Source organism: Zalophus californianus, chromosome 4 (genome assembly GCF_009762305.2).
Source record: "Zalophus californianus isolate mZalCal1 chromosome 4, mZalCal1.pri.v2, whole genome shotgun sequence".
In the NCBI taxonomy this organism is placed as follows: Eukaryota; Metazoa; Chordata; class Mammalia; order Carnivora; family Otariidae; genus Zalophus; species Zalophus californianus.
The window spans coordinates 18,165,075-18,184,665 of NC_045598.1; the positions used below are offsets into that span (position 1 = coordinate 18,165,075).

The 19,591-nt window shown below is 41.6% G+C and overlaps 1 protein-coding gene across 2 annotated transcripts in view; it reads left to right on the forward strand.

Moving 5' to 3' along the window:
- The window catches only part of RCAN3 (RCAN family member 3), a 36,057-nt gene that overhangs the window by 6,225 nt on the left and 10,241 nt on the right, over positions 1 to 19,591 (forward strand). Inside the window, exons 1-2 of one of the 2 annotated variants that reach the window (XM_027577833.2) lie at positions 559 to 576; positions 2,027 to 2,278. In XM_027577833.2, the coding sequence (XP_027433634.1) occupies positions 2,084 to 2,278 (195 nt within the window). In that variant the 5' untranslated portion in view covers positions 559 to 576; positions 2,027 to 2,083. Of the gene's footprint in view, positions 1 to 558; positions 577 to 2,026; positions 2,279 to 19,591 lie in introns of those variants that run through there. The other variant, XM_027577745.2, reaches the window with a different exon arrangement.

Below are 19,591 nucleotides of genomic sequence, written 5' to 3' on the forward strand. Positions count from 1 at the left end.
GGTAGGTGGAGAAAGAGACAGGTGGTAAGGAGGGAGAGCAGGAAGGACGGAGACCCGATGGCAGAGGTTGCAGGCTGAATGATGGGTGGGCGGCAGTGCCTGGTGCTGCAGACGCAGGCCTGTGAGGCCGGTTTCAGCCCAACGGCAGTGGCACAAGCCCAGTGGCACCGAATTTTCTGGTGACTGCAGTTGAGGAACAGAACACAGCAGAACAGGTTACTTTTTCCAGGGAATTGGTAGGAAAGGTGAAGGAGAGGCAGGCGGAGAGGTAGATGTAGGGGAAGGTAGAATCCACAAGGAAAGGTGTTCTTTTTTTTTTAAGATTGAGTGGGTGGGGGTGGGGATCTTGAATAGGTGTGTGGTTACCAAGGAAAAGGAACAGAAGGAGGAGGAGAAATTGAAAGTATAGGAGCGAATTCATGGAACGAGATCCTGTAGGAGTGGTTAGCATTGTGGAGGAGAAGAAATTCTGCTTTGGTGGGGGCTCCTTGAGGTTAAGAACTATTTCTTACTCATTTAATATCCCTAATAATACCTGGCATGCAGTGGGCATTCAGAAAACGTTTACTAAAATGAGTAAGGATTTTACTTTTGGGGATTAATCTTTCCTGATGGGTGTAGTTGAATAATGAAAGGGGAAAAAAAAAAACTTCTGCTGTTTGTAGCCTATCATTAATGTCTGTTGTGTACTCTGTATGAGCAATATATTTACAGCATTGTGTTCTTTGAAATAACATGGAAAATCACAAATGAAGTAGTATAGCTAGTAAAAATCATGATCACTTAATTTTTCTGTGCCTGATTTGTATTTCTTAAATTCCATTTCAGCATCTTGAAAGGTGTTATGCTCAAGGCACTGTGCTTAGAATTCATCAGAGGAGACAGACATGCATATAAAGTCCATATAAGACAGACTTTGTGCCATTATTTAACAGAGGGACACTATCCGCTCCATGCCTCGATTGATTTTTATTTTTTTTTATTTTTTTGTTTCTTTTTTTTTTTTTAAAGATTTTATTTATTTATTTGAGAGAGAGAGAATGAGAGATAGAGAGCACGAGAGGGAAGAGGGTCAGAGGGAGAAGCAGACTCCCTGCCGAACAGGGAGCCCGATATGGGACTCGATCCCGGGACTCCAGGATCATGACCTGGGCCGAAGGCAGTCACTTAACCAACTGAGCCACCCAGGCGCCCTCGATTGATTTTTAAATGCTCAGAAAAAGGACATCTCTTTGATTGTTGTCTGTGTCAGATTTTGACTTAAAAAAAATTTTTTTTTTTAATTTATTTATTTGGTAGGGAGCGGGGAGAGGAAAAGAGAGAATCTTAAGCAGGCTTCTCACCCAGCACAGAGCCTGACACGGGGTTCGATCTCACCACCCTGAGATCCTGACCTGAGCTGAAACCAAGAGTCAGACCCTTAACCGACTGAACCACCCAGGTGCCCTAAATATTTCTAATATTAACAAAGACCTACTTTATATAGAACTTCTGGTTCTGTGGAACTTAATTCTTTGGGAGTATATTCAAAAAGAACAGATTGGTTAAGAAAGGTGAAGTCGTGTCATTGCAGACAGATTTCACGGTACAGATGGTGAATGGATCGTGTGGGTTTTAAAATGCTGCCAGTTTCAGTGTTGTAGACCAAAAACCCAAAACAAATATGTGAAGGCAGTTCTGGTTCACATTTTCCTTCCTACTGCTTGTAAACTAGTGTACAGATTCATGCTAGCTCATTTTGTATTGCCCCCCCTTTTTTTCCCAATTTCCCTAGAAAATTTTTTGCCTTTTTTTGTCATACATCATTGCCAGTGAAATATATCACATAAAATATGCTAAGCAAATCAAATTAGAATATATAGATGTTATTTATGAGGACTGTAATGAATTGATTTAAACTCTGGTTAATCTTTCCTGAATAAAATTGCTTCTGTTGATGAACTGCTGTCATGAGAATTGACTGAAACAGTATTTGGCCTTCAAAGTCTTATGTTTATGCTTTCTTTCTTTCTTTTTTTAACACCAGATGCCTGGTGGACACCTTAGGACTTTAAAAACGGAAAAGACCTGCTTTTAGGGGATAATGCTGAGGGACACTATGAAATCTTGGAATGATAGCCAGTCAGATCTCTGTAGCAGTGACCAAGAAGAGGAAGAAGAGATGGTTTTTGGTGAAAATGAAGATGATTTGGAAGAGATGATGGATTTCAGTGATCTGCCTACCTCACTTTTTGCTTGCAGTGTCCATGAAGCTGTGTTTGAGGTGCAAGAGCAGAAGGTAGGCTCATATCCTGCCTTCCCCTGCATTTGGTAGCGGGTTCAATGTTTGTGGCTACGGGGGAACAGTGGATTGCTGCTGCCCATTTGCAAAGTTCGTTCCTGGCCCATGACGAGTACAAAAAGCGCGCGTCAAGCTTTAAACAATGCTGCAGCATTTTAATTGTATTTTATGAGAGTACTGGTCTGCAACACATAGCAAGTATTTCACAACCAGTCCTTTCCCACAAATATTTTGAGAAGCACCAGTTTATAGTGAACTCTGAACCAGGTCTTATGAAGTCCTGATTCATTCATTCATTCAGGTCTTATTAAGTCCTGATTTATTCAATCATTCATTCATTCATTCATTTTTGGAGCCTGTGATTAAGGAAAAGCTAGTGATTTTTATCCTGGCTTCCTGTTACTTGGGAGTAAATTCACATAAGCCAGAAGTATTTTAAGCTTTTTTCTGAGGCTAATGACATAATTAGGACTATTTATCAATTCACTGTAACAGAATTGTTAACGTTTTTTGTATTACTTTCTACAGTTTGGGGGAAAATGATTGAGTTTATTTTTTAAGGTCTACTCTCCTTTAGTTCATTCATTATTTACCTGGAAAGAGAGATTTTGTGTGTGGCTTCTTTTTTTTTTCCATCATGACCTCACAAAAGCCTATAGGTCTTAGTTGTACCAAAGTAAAATATTCTTGTCATTGGTAGAAATTTTGCATGTGCAGAGACTTTTTCTCAACATACCAAACCTAATTTTCTGTCTGTGCACCCAAAGTGTTTTCCTTCCAGTGGCTTTCTTGGAGAAAACTTGGTGTGGTTTGACTCACTACATACTGAGTGCCTCGAGTGTGTAAGACACTGTGTCACTTGCTTCCAGGGATAGAGTAGGAATGAAACAGCTTCTACCTCAGGCCAGTTACAGTCCTGCCGTGGAGATGATAAGTAATTGGGAATAAGATGGAATACTAGGGCCTTTAGAGGCACTTGAAAGTACACTGAGGTGTCCGAGGACAGGAGGACAGCCAGCTGGAGTGAAAGATCTTATGGGGAGACGGCATTGGAGAAGAGCGGTGAGCCGGGTGGGAGGTTAGCAGGGAAAGGAAGGGGAATTCTGGCCAGAGGGAACAGAACGAGCCAACGAGCTGACTCCCGAGAGTGTGGTCACTTCAGGGAGGAGCTCTTGGTGGCTGGTGCACAGGTGAGGCGGAGCCAAAGTGAAGTTAAATCCAGCTGGAAAGGTGAGTGTGGGACATCCTGCAAAGCTTAAGGAGCTGCCTTTCTTCCGGAAATAGTCTTCTGAGCAAAGGGGTGACGATCAGAAGCACGTATTAGGAAGGTCCGCGGACAACGTGTGAAGAGCAGAGCGAGGGGGAAAGATGACCGCCGCCAGTTCTGTACCTTTCAGGTTTGTTTTCATTGGCAAGTGTTGTTTTCTTTCTCAAGGTCAGCCATGATGCCGACCTTTTGAAATCGTCCTTCCTAGTTTTCTCAAAATTTTTAAGAGCTCTACATTTTCGTATAATAATTACATTAACCTTGCCGTTTATTTGTGATCCATGAAAAACCACACGTACTACTAATTTATCTTAAAATTATATTCCTAAGGATTCTTTCTCAAAAAACCTCACAATGGTATCTGTTCCAACTTCTTCTTTTTTTTTTCCCCTAGAAAACTAGGAAGTTTTCTTTAACTTGCCAAAGTGGTACGTTCTTGGTTTTCATTTTAAAAACCATTTGGGATTATATCTAACCTAAATTAAATTGGAAATCATATCAGCAGAAATTCCACTAGCAATTCAGTCAGTGGACTTCATGTTATACATAATTCTTAGTTGTGGTAAATTTTATATAAAAGCCTTAATGGTAATATCTGAAACTGCAGAATATTTATTTTATAACTGGAAGTTTGTACCTTTTGGCCACCTTCACCCATTTTGCCACCCCATTCCCCCTGCCCCTGGCAACCACCAGTCTGTTCTCTGTATCTATGAGTTCATTTTGTTTGTTCTGTTTTTTAAATCCCCCATTGAAAGGAGATCATATGGTAATTGCCTTTTTCTGTCTGACTTATTTCACTTAACATAATGCCCTCAAGGTCCATCCATGTTGTCCTAAATGGCAAGATTTGATTTTTTTTTAAATGGCTGAATAGCATTCCATTGTGTGTGCCTGTGTGTATATATGTATGTGTATACATGCACACACGCAACACACACTACATTTTCTTACCCGCTCATCCATCGATGGACACTTAGGCTATTTCAATGTCTTTGCTATTGTAAGTAATGCTGCAGTAAACATGGGGGTGCAGGTATCTTTTCAAGTCAGTGTTTTTGTTTTCTTGGGATAAATACCCAGAAGTGGAATTGCTGGATCATATGGTAGTTCTGTTTTTAATTTTTTGAGGAGCCTCCATACCATTTGGCACTGTGATTACCCCAATTTTATTCCCACCAGTAGTGCACAAGGGTTCCCTTTTCTCTACATCCTCGCCTACACTTATCCCCTGTCTTTTCGACAATAGCCCCTCTAATAGGTGTGAGGGTGATATCTTCACTGTGGTTTTATCTGCATTTCCCTGATGATTAATGATGTTGAGCATCTTTTGGTATGCCTATTGGCCATTTGTATGTCTTCTTTGGAAAAATGTCTATTCGGGGGGGCGCCTGGGTGGCTCAGCCGGTTAAGCATCTGCCTTCGGCTCAGGTCATGATCGCGGGGTCCTGGGATCCAGTCCTGCGTCCAGCTCCCTGCTCCGCGGAGAGCCTGCTTCTCCCTCTTCCTCTGCCTGCCACTCTGCCTATTTGTGTACTCTCTCTCTCTGTCAAATAAATAAAACCTTCAAAAAAAAAAAAAAGAAAGAAAAATGTCTATTCAGATCTCCTGACCATTTTTCAAATCAGATTGTGTGGGTTTTTTCTATTTAGTTTATGAGTTCTTTATATATTTTGGGTGTTAGCTCCTTACCAGAAGTATGACTTGCAACTACTTTCTCCTATTCAGTAGGTTGCCTTTTTATTTTGTTGGTTTCTTCTGCTGTGCAGAAGTGTTTTAGTTTGATGTAGTCACGCTTATTTTTGCTTTTGTTCCTTTTGGTTTTGGTGTCAGATTAAAAAAATCATTGCCAGGACCTGTGACAAAGAGCTTATCACCTATTTTTTCTTCTAGGATTTTTTATAGTTTCAGGTCTTACATCAAGTCTTTAATCTGTTTTGAGTGAATTTTTGTGTATGGTGTAAGATAATGGTTGAGTTTCATTCTTTGTGTGTAGCTGTCCAGTTATCCCAGCACCATTTATTGAAGACACTGTCCTTTTCCCATTGTATACTCTTGGCTCCTTTGTTGGAAATGAATTGACCATGTATGTGTGGGTTTAATCCCCGCTCTCTATTCTGTCTCATTGATCTGTGTGTCTGATTTTATGCCAATACCATAGTGTTTTAATTATTGTAGCTTTGTAATATGGTTTAAAATCAGGGAGTGTGATCTTCCAGCTTTGTTCTTCCTCAAGATGGCTCTGGTTATTCAGGGATTTTTGTAGTTCTGTACAAATTTTAGGATTCTTTGTTCTATTTCTTTGAAAAATGCCATTAGAATTTTAATAGCAATTACATTGAATTTATAGATTGCTTTGGGTAGTATGGATATTTTAACAATAATGATTCTTCCAGTCCATGAGCATGAATATCTTTCCATTTATTTATAAATTCTTCAATTTCTTTCATTTGTGTCTTGTAGTTTTCAATATACAAATCTTTTACCTGTTTGGTTAAATTTATTCCTACGTATTTTATGCTTTTTGATGCAAATGTAGATGGGATTGTTTTCTTAATTTTCATTTCTGGCAGTTTGTTATAAATATAAGAAATACAACAGGTTTTTGTGTATTGATTTTGTATCCTGCAACTTTACTGAATTTATTCGTTGGTTTTCTTTTTTTTTATTAGTTTTAACGGGATTTCTTGGAAGTCTTTAGGGTTTTCTATGACGTGTATATCCTGTCATCTGCAAATAATGACAGTTTTACTTCTTTTCCAATTTGGATGTCTTTTATTTCTTTTTCTAGGCTAATTGCTCTGGCTAGGACTTCCAATACTATGTTGAATAAAAGTAGTGAGTGTGGTCATTTTTGTCTTGTTCCTGATCTTAGAGGAAAGGCTTTCACCTTTTCATCATTGAGTGTGATGTTAGCTGTGGGCTTGTCATATAGCCTTTATTATGTTAAGGTACGTTCCCTTAATACAGAGCTACAGTAACCAAAACAGTGTGGTACTTATATGTCAATTATATTTCAATAAAAATTTTTAAAAACCATGTGGTTCTGGCATAAAGACAAATATATTGACCAATGCGATAGAATATAGAGCCCAGAATGAGCCCCGGCACATGTGGTCAAAATGGTTTTCAACCAAAGGTGCTGGTAAAACTGGATATCCAGAAGCAAAAGAATGAAGTTGGACCCTTATCTTGTATCTGATAAGAAAACAGAGGGAAAGCTTCTTGACATTGGATTTGGCAATGATTTCTTGGATGTGACACCCAAAGCACAGGCAACAATAGAAAAAATAAGTTGGATTTTATCAGAATGTAAAATGTGTACATCAGAGGACACCGTCAATGAAAGGGCAGCCTACAGAATGGCAGGAAATATTTTCAAGTCATATTATCTGATATGGATTAATATCAGATAAAGGATTAATATCCGAAATCTATAAAGAAATCCTAAAACTCCACAACAAAAACCAAACAACTCAGTTGAAAAATGGGCAAAAGACTTGAATAGGCATTTCCCCAAAGATATACAAATAGCCGGTAAGCACATGAAAAGATGTTCACCATCACTAATTATTAGGGAAATTCAAATCAAAATCACAATGAGATGCCACCTCACACCCATTAGGATGGCTACTATCATAGAAACAGAGAAAGTGTTGACAAAGATGTGGAGAAATTGAAAACCTCTGTGCATTGTTGGTGAGAATGTTAAATGGTACAGCTGCTGTGGAAAACAGTGTAGCAGTTTCTCAAAAAATTAAGCATAGAATTACCATACGATCCAGCAATCTGCTTTTGGATAGATACACCAAGAATTGAAAGCAGGGACTCGAGCAGGTATTTGTGCACAAGTGTTCATAGCGGCATCCTTCACAATAGCCAAAAAGTAGAAACAACCCAAAGGTCCATCAATGCCTAGATGAATAAATAAAATGTGGTATATACATACAATGGAATATTATACACCCTCAGAAGTGAATGAAATTCTGATACGTGCTATAGTATGCATGACCCTTGAAAGACATACTGAGTGAAATAAGAGCCACAAGAGGACAAATATTGTATGATTCCACTTGTATGAGATAGGGCAGTCTGGCTCATAGAGACAGAAAGTAGAATGGTGGTTGCCCGGACCAGAGGGAGTGGGGGATGGGCAGTTACAGTTTAGTGGGTCCATAGATTCAATTGGGGATGATGACAAAGTTCTGAAGATGGATAGTGGTGTTTCACAGCAGTGTGAATATACTTAATGCCACTGAATTGTACACTTAAAAACGGTTAAAATGGCAAATTCTGTGTTTTGTATATTTTACAATTGTACATACATTACAATTGTAATAAAAATATGTAAAAAAAAGTTAAAACATTTTTCTTGAGTTTAACATTCTTTTTTTTTTTTAAGATTTTATTTATTAGAGAGAGAGAGAATGAGAGAGAGAGCACGAGAGGGGGGAGGGTCAGAGGGAGAAGCAGACTCCCCGCCGAGCAGGGAGCCCGATGTGGGGCTCGATCCCGGGACTCCAGGATCATGACCTGAGCCGAAGGCAGTCGCTTAACCAACTGAGCCACCCAGGTGCCCCGAATTTAACATTCTTTTAATATGCTTTTATATATACATATGTATATTATGTGCATATACACACCCGCACGCATGTGTGTGATCTGTATGAGACACCTCTCTTGCCCCACTTCACATCTTCGTGGCCCCCCTTTTCACTCCAGCTGTTGCTAGAGCAGCCCCCCTGTGCGCAGGTGGAACCTCGCAACCTCTGCTACACCCTGGATAGCATTTCGTCCCGGCGTTTCTCTGCTGCTTGCGTGAGGTGCCTCAGCCATCCTAATGCCTGTGCAGAAAGGGAAATGGGAGGGAGTTCACATTCCCACAGGCCAACCCTTGGCCAGTGGGGGACTAAAGCCCGTGAATGAACCCCCCCTTCTCCTGCCACGGAAGCCAGCTCTGAGGGTCTTCTCACCGCCTTCTCCGGGCTCCCAGCCAGATCACACCCTGGCTGGCCACCGAGGTGACCGGCTCGATAACAGAACCTGGACAGGAGGTGGACTGGCTTTCCGTCCTTCCCTGTTTCACGGTTACCACTCTGTCCCATGCAGTCATTTCCCCAAACAAGCTCCCTGTGTGCGACCTTTCCTTGGCCTCCGCTCACCCAAGGCGTCCAGGTGAGACACAGGTGAATAACTTCCAAGTTTCGTTATTTCTCTTGTGTGAAGGCACCATCCCAAGCTCTTAAACAAAGGGCAATTTTTAGGTCATTTGAAAAGGATAAAGACTAACATAAAGAAAACCCATGTACCCACCCAATTTAGCTAATAAAATTTTACTAATATAATTGAACCCCTTGTGTCTCCTCCCACAGATAACCATTATCCACCATTATCCTGAACTCAGTGCTTATGATTTCCCATTCAATTTCAACTTTTTTATTAAGTCTAACCGTATGAAATTGCTGTATTTATAAAGGTCAGATAGTCAAATATTGGTATTTCTTCTGGTTCAACTTAACTGTGTGTGTGTGTGTGTGTGTGTGTGTGTGTGTGTGTGTGTGTATACATGCTATGGTTGACCCTTGAACAACGCTAGGGTTAAGAGCACTGACCCTCCATGGAGTTGAAAACATTGGATTCCCCAAAAATTTAATGACTGATAGCCTGCTGTTGACCAGAAGCCTTCTCAATAACATAAATAGTCGTTATTTATACTTTTTATGCTATTTATACTTTGTATGTTATATGTATTATATGCTGTATTCTTACAATAAAGTAAGCTAGAAAAATGTTATTAAAACCACAAGAAATAAAATACATGTACAGGACTATACTGCATAAAAAAAATCCACGTATAAGTGGACCCACACTTCAAACCCATGTTCAAGGGTCAACTGTATTTTTATTTTTTATTTAAGATTTTATTTAACTGACAGAGACAGCGAGAAAGGGAACACTAGCAGGGGAGTGGGAGAGGGAGAAGCAGGCTTCCCACGGAGCAGGGAGCCCGATGCGGGGCTCGATCCCAGGACCCTGGGATCATGACCTGAGCCGAAGGCAGTCGCCTAACCAGCTGAGCTACCCAGGCGCCCCAAGGGTCAACTGTATTTTTAAAATTTTCTATTTGCAATTGATATGATTGTCCATTTGGAAAGGAATTGACATAGAAACTGTCAGAAATAATAACTGAGTTCAGAAAGATTGTAGGATATGGGGTCAATATACAAAATCAACTGTACCGTCTATATGCTAGCAGTAAACATTTGGAAACTGAAATTTAAAAAACATTACCATCTACAGTAGCACCATGAAATGTTGAAGTATAAATCTAAGAAAATATGTGCAGGATCTGTATGCTAAAAACTGTAAAACACTAGAAATACGTCATTTTACATTATTTTAAATTTTATATAAATGGCATATGGTATGAATTCTTTTTTCCCCCAACATTTTATCTGTAAGATTAATCCATGTTGAAATATGTATTGTTTTGCTTGCTGTCTAATGTCCCATTCTATAAATTTACCTTAATTTGTTTACCCCTTCTTCTGTTGGACATTTAGGTTGTTTTTGATAGGTTGCTGTTGCAACAGTGATGTTAAATGTTCTGTATATGTCCTGTCTGTGTGGGGGGGCAAGGCGGTATAACTAGGACTGATATTGCTGGCTTGTAAGGTTGCATTTCTTCAATCCTAGCAAATACTGTCAAATGGTCTCCACATTTGCTGTACCTGTTTGCATTCCTACCAGCCATGTAAGACTTCCCCTTGCACCACAGCATCACCGATACATTCTTTTTTTTTTTTGTAAGTCAAAGGCGCATTTTTTTATTATGTTAATCACCATACATTACATCATTAGTTTCTATTTTCAGAATTTAAGATTTTTGCCAGTCTGGTCATTCACATTTCTACTGCTTTTTAGTGAATTTCTGGATAAACTATAAACGGATGCTTCTCAAACTCACTGCTTAGTGGAGGACCAGGTTTTTCCTCCAAACTATCACAGACTGATGTTTTCATAAAATGTACTAATGTCACAGCAATGTAAACTTGCCAAAATGTTTCTAGACACTTCTTCTCAACTTCTCTATTGAGCCTTATCGTGGACTGGTAGCAAAGTTCATGGACTCGCGCTCGGTCCTCAGACCACACACGACAGTATATTGTAACATTTAGGGATTTTCAAACTTAGGAGCTTTTGAAATAAAAAAGCTATCTCCACTTACCTTCAGTTATATTTCTGGTTTCCATTATGAATACATTATCTCAAAACCTAGAGTTAAAAAGGACTTTGAATCATTTCATTAGGTAATTTAGGCATCCTGATTATCAGCAATATTAAGATATCACTGAATTATAAGGGGCTTCGCTGTCATGGTCTTAGACATCATTGGTTTACAGATTCCGCATTCTGGCTTGGTGCACATACGCAGTGTCTATTGAGCACTGTAACAGCCACGTTTATTATAGGTCCTAGGGAGACCATGGTGAACAAGGTGCCAGCCCTTGTGGAGCATAGGGAGAGGAAAATTAACACGCAAGCGAGTAAGCAGTTCCGATATAATATGTACTGTGAAGAAAATAAAATAGTAGAGGGATAGGGAGTGACTTGATGGGTGGTCATTTTTAACGAGAGTGGTCAAGGCAGACCTGTCTGAAGAAGTGGCATTTGAGCTGAGACCTGAGAAACCTGAATGATGAGAAAGAACCAGTATAATATTGAGTCATCCTTGGCTTCCTATAATTTAACTGAAATTTGTCCTACCATCATTCAAATAACTTTTCTCTAATGTGTACATAGAGTCAAAATGCCTTCTAGTTTACCTTTATCAACATATAAAGGCACCTATCCTGCATCAAAGATTTTTTTTTTCCCCAATAATCTCATTTCAGTTGGGAAAGCTCTGCCATTCCCCAAATCAAGGCAGGACTCAAGGCTCTTGGATTCTAAGAAACAGCTGGACTACCCATGTGTGGATGTTCCTAATCTGTCCAAAGCAGGGCTCCTGTGGGTGCAGAGAACTCAGGAGTGAACCAGCTCGGGAATGGGCACGTGTGTCACCACCACACGGCCTGGCCCAGAGCCCAGCTTTTGAGCTTGCTGCACATTAAGTATGTGCTGAATAAGACTGGGAGCATCATCTACGGGGTCAAGATACCAATACTCCCCAACATTTATGTTGAAGCTTCATAAACTAATTTTGGTAACCATGTCCTTTCTGTTTTCCTAATCTGATTGACATTCCATTTTTACAAGTTTTATAGATGAGATAAGGGCAGCAGAACATGTCTAACATGTATGTATGTGTATGTGTGTGTGTATATATATATAAATAAGTAGATGCACAATTAAAATATATTGGGAGTACATATCAAAATATCTTTACTGGTTTGGGAGTACAAAGAACTTTTTTTTTCCTGAACCGTTTTGAGGTTAAGTTGCCAACAATGATGGCCGTCACCCCAATACTACAATATGTGTTTCCTGCAAACAAGGGCCTTCTCCTAGCAGAAGACACAAAATTCAGGAAATTAACACTGGCATATTACACCCTTCTCATCCTCAGGCCCCCATTCAAGATTTGCCAGTTGTCTCAATAATGTCCTTTATATAAAAAAAAATCCAGTTCTTTTGAACCATTGCATTTAGATGTCAGACGCCTTTAGTCTCCTTCAGTCTGGGAGGATTTCTCGTCTCCCCTGGTCTTTGTTGGTGTTCACGCTCAAAGATTATAGGTGGGTTATTTTATTGCATGTCTCTCAATTTGGGTTTGTGGGATGTTTGCTCGGGATTAGATTCAGGTTGTGCGTCTTTGGCAGGAATATCACAGAAGTGATGCTCTTGTCACTACATCCTGTCAGGTGGTGACATTTGACCTACTCCCAACAAAATTCACTTGGAGCCCTTGACTAAGGTGTTGTCTGCCAGGTGTGGCCACTGTCAAGTTACTCTCTTTCTCCTTGTAATTAATAATTATTTTGCGGGAGGTATTTGTAAATGTCCTATTTCCCCATCAGAGTTTTAACATAACCATTTATTTATACCCGTACAGTTCATGATTTCCGATCTTCTTCCTTGGTCATTACCTGTTAACTGTCATGACTGTGATTTGTCCCTGGTTCAGCCAGTGGTGGCCCCTTCAAGATGGCTTCTGTGTCTCTTTGACACGTACGCATCATTCTTTGTGTACACCTTTAAACTCTGAAACACAACATGATATTCCAGAATTACCTTGTACCTTGCCTGCCCCAGCCCTAGATCCAGCATTTCTCCAAGGAGCCCTGACTCCTTCCAGCGGAGAATGGTATTTAGAAACCAGGATATGCGTGCGAGTTAACTATCACTGTCCCTGGGCATCTTGGTGGACGTAGCCAGGAAATATCTAGATACGTGCATATGTGTGTTTCTAGTTATACTTCCAACTCCAGTCTAGCACTAAAGAATTCATTTCTAGTTTTCTCCCATTCCACGTTTTTAACTCCTATTTGACAGAAAACTAGCTTCCATTATCTTATTATTTACTTATGCAGTCGCTCTCTCTGCATATAACTGCCACCATCCACCGTCTTTCCCATGTGGACGCCCTCCTTACACTCCCTGTGTTCCAGTGCCCTGCACCCAAACCCCCCACATGAAAGTCCTCTGCACCCCACCCAGGTTCTGATAGTCCCACAGTGCCATCCTCACCCTGCTTGGGATCCAGTATGCTGTGCTGGGCCACCCTCCCACACAGACACACCCTGACCCCACTGGGGCGCCACGACCCTACACTGGATTGCCCCCCTGTGCAGACCTCCCTCCTTACCCTTCTCCCTTCACTTGGGCTTCGACACCCTGTCAGCCTGCCCCTTTGCTGAGATACCTTTCCTCTCCCCCTGCTCTGGGCAGTCTTCCCACACGGGCACCCTCCTCAGCCCCCTGAGCTCGCACGCCCTGTGCTGGGCTGTCCCTCATGGGCACACTGTCCTAACCCTGTTGGGTTCTGGCGCCCAGCCTGCCTCCCAGGTGGCCTGCCTCCCAGATGGCCACCTTCTTCACCCCACTGGGACTCTGACACCCTGCTCAGGCCACTGAAGCTCCCTGCTCCCCATCAGCATGGACACACCTACTTTACTTGGCTTTGCCTAAAAGCTTCTAGACTAAATGTTCAGCAAGAAGAAGGCTACCTTTTTCTTTTTAAAGAACAAATAACACACATAAGTTCCTTCCCATGGCTGTTTGCGACATTCTTTCAAGTTTACATTGTCTTTGGAAGCATGGGTCTCTTTCAAAATGATCTTCACCCTCTAACGTCCTTGAAGAAAACACCACCAGAAAACAAACTTGTACTGGAACAAATCACAATAGTATGTGGTCCTTGTAGCCTCAGCACCTAGGGTAGGACCAGCCTTATTGAATGAGTGAGTGTGGATGAACAGCGAGGAAGAGTCTAGATGGAGGTCACATGGGCAAGCCTAGGGATGGAACATTCTTGATCTTTGTGCATAACTGACCTCGATTAAAGAGAATCCTGTTTTTCTGCTTCACATTTTCCTTCTGTACTTTAATAACTTCATATCAGCCATTTCCATTTGTTTTAAATGGCTTTTCATTCCCCTGTGCTAGCTTGGCACCATGAACACATGCATAGCAAAGCATTTTCAAGGCCATCCCCAAACAGTTAATTTTAAGAAATAGCAAACAAAGCAAAAGGATAAAGCCAGGGAAATGAAAACTATGTATTTTTTCAATATAGAGAATTCTGCTATAACTACAAAAAAAAAAAAATTTCCTGCTATTCTCGCCCTCAGCTCAAGTCCCATGTTCATAGCAGAATAACCCAAATTCCTCAGTGTCATAACAGAGAACCAGCGGTCTCTGCTTCGAAGGGTCAGGGGGTCAGGTCAGGCTCAGAAGATCCCAAGAAGACGGACACTGATGTCATTAATCAGTGGTGCGCTGTGTCACCCCACCCCCCCCCCACCCCCCCCCCGCATAGCCAGGTCTCCTGGGAGGGCATGTCCCCAGGTGACTGCTCCAGCAGTGTGGGGCATCTGAATCACTAAAGGACTATTAGGAAGGGTGGATTCCACCCTTCCAGTGGCAGCCTTCACAGTACGGGCCATCCGGTTCATGCTGTGTCATTGCCGTGCATTCACCTCTTTCTTGGGGAGTCCACATCATACAGAAGAGCAGCTATTTTTTGTGACCACGTAATAGCAAGTGGGCTGCTGGCAAAGCCCTGCCCTGTTTCCATCAGCAGCAGTAATAGTACCCACTGTTGTCCTTCTAAGAGCTGTGAGTATTCACTCTGTCCTCCACAATAACCCAGTGAAGTGGGTACTTTTACTGTCCTCAATGAACAGGTAAGGAAACTAGGCATAGCAGACGTAAGCAACCTGCCCAAGGTCACACAGCTACATAACAGAGCCAGGAGTCAAATCCAGGAAGTCTAGCTCTAGAGCTCCCTGTTACTTGAAAAGATAAATGGTTGGTAGAAGCCGTCAGACCTCCTTGAAGTTTTCTGTCCAGGTTGTGGATTCCTCCTGAGGTCTTCTTTTGTGGTCTCATGTTTGAAGAAGGGAACAGTCTCTATTAAACTGGATGAAGAAAGGAGTATTTACCCATGATAAAAAGCTAATGAGCAGAGAGCTTCTGTTGCTCAGGAATGGATGGGGTGTCTACTTGGGTCCTCCTCTCAGACAGAGGAAGGTTTGGTATGTTCATCAAAGCTAGTGCTCTGTCACCAAAGTCACAGGAAAGAGACCACCGTGGTGATGAGCTGTCAGAGCATCTGTAGCCTGGCCCGCACCGTTTTCCTGACTCCGAGAAGCTTGAGGCTGGATATGAAGTTCAAGCCGAACCTGGGCTTCCCTAATCTTTCCTATTTCATCGATGGGGAGACCAGGAAAGAGGAAGTGAAGGTTCAACTGGACATCCTGGAGAGCAGAGTCGTGGGTTTCCTTGTGCGTTAATGTACAATCCTGACCTTGACCACTGAAGCCTGGGTACTTTGAAGAGCAGTCTGGATGCCTGACCCCATTTCCCGTGTGCCTGGGGAAATTCACATGGTTTTCCGGAGAAGAACTCACTTGTGTGATTTTTCTCATCTCTGGTGTCTCGAATCAAAACAACGTTTAAGCCCCAGCACCTGGACGAGCTTACAAACCTGAAATGTTTCATGGGCCATCTTGAGTCCTTGGCTTACATAATGCTCGGCGGTAACCGGACTGCCTCTGCAAGATGCCCAACAGCACAGTGCTCGGTGGGGCAGGAGAGGACATGCTGAGCGGGACAGAATTCTCTGCTTTTCTCCTTTATCTGCTCGCTCCACAGGTTTGTTCCATCTGGCCCTTTCCTCCAGGGGGCCTTGCTGTCTGCTTCTCTGTCTTCTCTGCTCTTTTCAATAAACAGCCTACCTTTAGGCTAAAGAGAAAAGGCCATCACTGCTGCTGGGGGACTGTCAAGATCTGAGATCTCATTGGACGTAGGGGCCCTGCCTGCCACCTAACCAGCTTCACTGTTAGGGCCACAATTAGGTGTGATAGTGTGGTTGTGGATCTCATTCCCCTCCTAAAGGGACAAACTATTTTCTAGGTGTTTGGAGGCTGGTGATTGGCCACCAACCTGCTTGAATGTGGCCTCTGCATCGGGCACACATCTTCTGGAAAGGCACAGTCACACACCCACATCTTTCTCAACTAGCCATGGAAGAAAAAAGAAGTTTCTAGAACCAGGATGACTACTGGTGACTAAGGATGCGTTGTCCCAAGTGAAGATGGAAATAGTAGCCTTGCTGTGCTCCTGGCCAGGTCAGGGGCTGACACTGGTATGCAAGGCTCTGGCCCTGACAGGCTGCACTCAGCAGTGGCGAGGGCTTCGGGGCCACCTCCACAGCTGGTCCACAGCTCACTCCAGTAGCCACCTTCTCCCGCCCCATCCCCCCTCTTGTTTTCCCTCTTCTTTTGTTTTTATTTTTTTAACATTTTTTAAAAAGATTTTATTTATTTGACAGACAGAGACACAGCGAGAGAGGGAACACAAGCAGGGGGAGTGGGAGAGGGAGAAGCAGGTTTTCCGCGGAGCAGGGAGCCCGATGTGGATTGGAGCTCGATCCCAGGACCCCGGGACCATGACCTGAGCCAAAGGCAGATGCTTAATGACTGAGCCACCCAGGTGCCCCTCTTCTTTTGTTTTTAATTCGGTGATACTTGGCCTGCAGTAAAATGTACAGATCTTAACTGTGCAGTTTGGTGAGTTTTGACAGTCTCTACCCGTGTAGTTGACACTCCCCCATCAAGAATATTTCCATCACCACCCTAGTACCAATTTGTAGTTTGTTACCATCAAAAATGATTTATCATTGGTTTGACTACTTTTCTTGTACATGGTGTAAGGTTATCATAGATTTGGGGGAAAAATCCTAGCCCTCTAAGAACTTATGTTCCAATAAGGCAGAGTATGTATCTGTAAACATATAAACCATTAAAACCTAAAAATCAATACTGAACAGATAGTCTCCCATATTTTCTTGAATTTTAATTCAGTTTCATGCCTCTTTCTGATCTGGAAAGGTATTGAAGGCAACATGAATGCTATGAGTGAACAGTTATAGAAGGTTTTTACATTTTCTGTGTGTTCTTCTCCCCTTTGGCACTTTTGAATTTAGGGCCCAGAACTATTATAAGTACTCAGATGATCAAAGTTTTAAATTCACCATGCCCAGGAGTTTGGGGGCTTTCTTCCTGGTAGTCAGCAGTGATGTTGAGGAGAACCAAAGGCACTTGCCTTTCCCCAGGTGGAAATGGAGGCCTCGTCTCTGACATCTGTGAACCTGCTGGAGAGATGGAATTTTCTATTTTGCATTTGTAGACAGAGAATGTGAAAAATCTTTTGCCGTAGGACTCCAAAGATAATTTCACAGCTGAGTGGATTGAAGCATTGCTGCTTCTCAACACTGAAAGTGTTCTTAACGTGCAGACATGGTGGGCTCTTCAGGCTCTTATGTCCAAGGCAAAGGGGTGCAGCAAAATCATTTTCTTAATTTATTCCTCAGTGAAATTGATAAGCCTCGCCTTCACTGTTTTGGGATGGAGGATAGGGCAGTGGTGTTTCCAGAAAGGTCAAGAAATATACACCTAGCCGCTGCCCTCACCTCCCTGAAACCAACCTTCCCATAAGACCTTTTCTATTCCTCTCTCCTCATGACTTTAGTCAGCTTGTTACCCAGCTGGAAAGTACTTTTCTGGAATTCCTAAGAAAGCTATTGGTTACATGTCGTCTTTACATCTTTTAAATGCAAAGTATTTGTAGTCCTTTTTACTGCTGACTAATTGCATGGGTGATTTCAGCATGTGAAGGCAACTTCTGGTCTATATTTTGTGGAAAAGTTCTATAACAGGAAAAGCCTTGGGGATTGATTTTTAGGCACTATTAACTGTCTTATTCCTATAGATGTACTGCCCGAAGGGATACTAAGAGACTGCTAGAAAAAGAGAGTGGTCCGTGGCAATTTGGATTTTCTGGGATCTTCCTTTTCTTGTCACAAGCAAATGTGCAAACATCACCCTTTAACAGGACGGTGTTTGTTTTAATATTGCTCAAGAATTCAGAAACATATAAAAGTGAATTATCTCTAAAACAGTTTTAAGGAGAAAAGTAATACTTTTGTTTCTGAATGAATTGTTTCTCGCCAGTTATTGTAAGTGCATGTCGATAGATTATGACCTCTCTGCCGTCGTCGGAACCCTTGTTGTGCTCACGCTGGGTTGTCAGGGGCAGCCTCAGGAATCCACCTGTTGGTACCTGTGCGTTCACAGGAGGGTGGAGCTACCAGCCAAGGGCTCTCACGTTGTTGCTCACAAGGAAACGGTGATCATTTTGCCTCTACGTTAATTCGTATTCTGTACTGCGCCTCATGGCGAGAAGTCACACATTTCTCAAACTGTGTTATGCTCCATGAAAATGGGAGAGAAAGAGAAGGATCTAACAAAACTTAGAAGAAGCTTACTGATTGGCTTTGTTTTTGTATAATTCTGAATCCATTCACAGGTATTTGAATTTAGAAGAGAGAGACCCATAGAACCCATGGCTATCACCTGCATGTTACATTCGGTTACAGTATATTTCTGGAGTGAGAAAAAAAATGTTTTGAAAGGAAATAGGATGTAATTAGCAAGTAGCTGTTTCATTTGCGAGATAGTGTGTTATTGTAACTACAAAAAATTCATTGTTGTGGGAATTAGGAATAAATACATGGTCCTTTTACCCTCAGCAAGGGAAATTGTTTAATGTACAGCTTGACAGAATACAAATATAAACCATGCTTAATTCGGTCTTCCCTACTTTCCATTTCCCCTGCCTTCAGTATTGATCCATCCTTCCTTCCTTCCTTCCTTCCTTCCTTCCTTCCTTCCTTCCTTCCTTCCTTCCTAGGCTCCATGCTGGCCCTACTCATGAACACAGGGCTTGAACTCATGACCCTGAGATCATGACCTGAGTGGAGATCAAAAGTCAGATGCTTAGCTGACTGAGCCACCCAGGTGCCACATTTCTTAACTATCTCACGTGGGAATTTTAATACTCACTTAGTATTCAAAATGTGAGCATCCACCAAGAATTAAATGAAATGTAATTTCACAAAATCTCAATTCTAATTTTTTTAAAAAGTGACAAAGCCAACCACCCTTGAAATGGATGCTGAGGAAACTCTGAAATGTGCCTAGAAGTGTTAGTAATTATTAGTATTTAATATATTTGCCTGTGCACATTTATTTTTAAGAACCGATGTGCTATGTGAAAGTCCTTACTATATCTCTAATACGTATTTGTCCGTATTACTCTAATATGTAGAGATAATATAATAAATAAAAACAGACTTGATCTTAAAGTTCACCTTCCTTTGAAGCAGCTTGTGATAAGTTGGAAGTCCAGCACTTAGTGTAAAGGTCTGACATACAGTTGGTTGCTTAATACATATTTTTTAAATGAATGAGCAAAAATAATATAATTTTTAAGCAGATGGTGTTTTCTGAATTATAAGGGATATTTGAACATTAAAA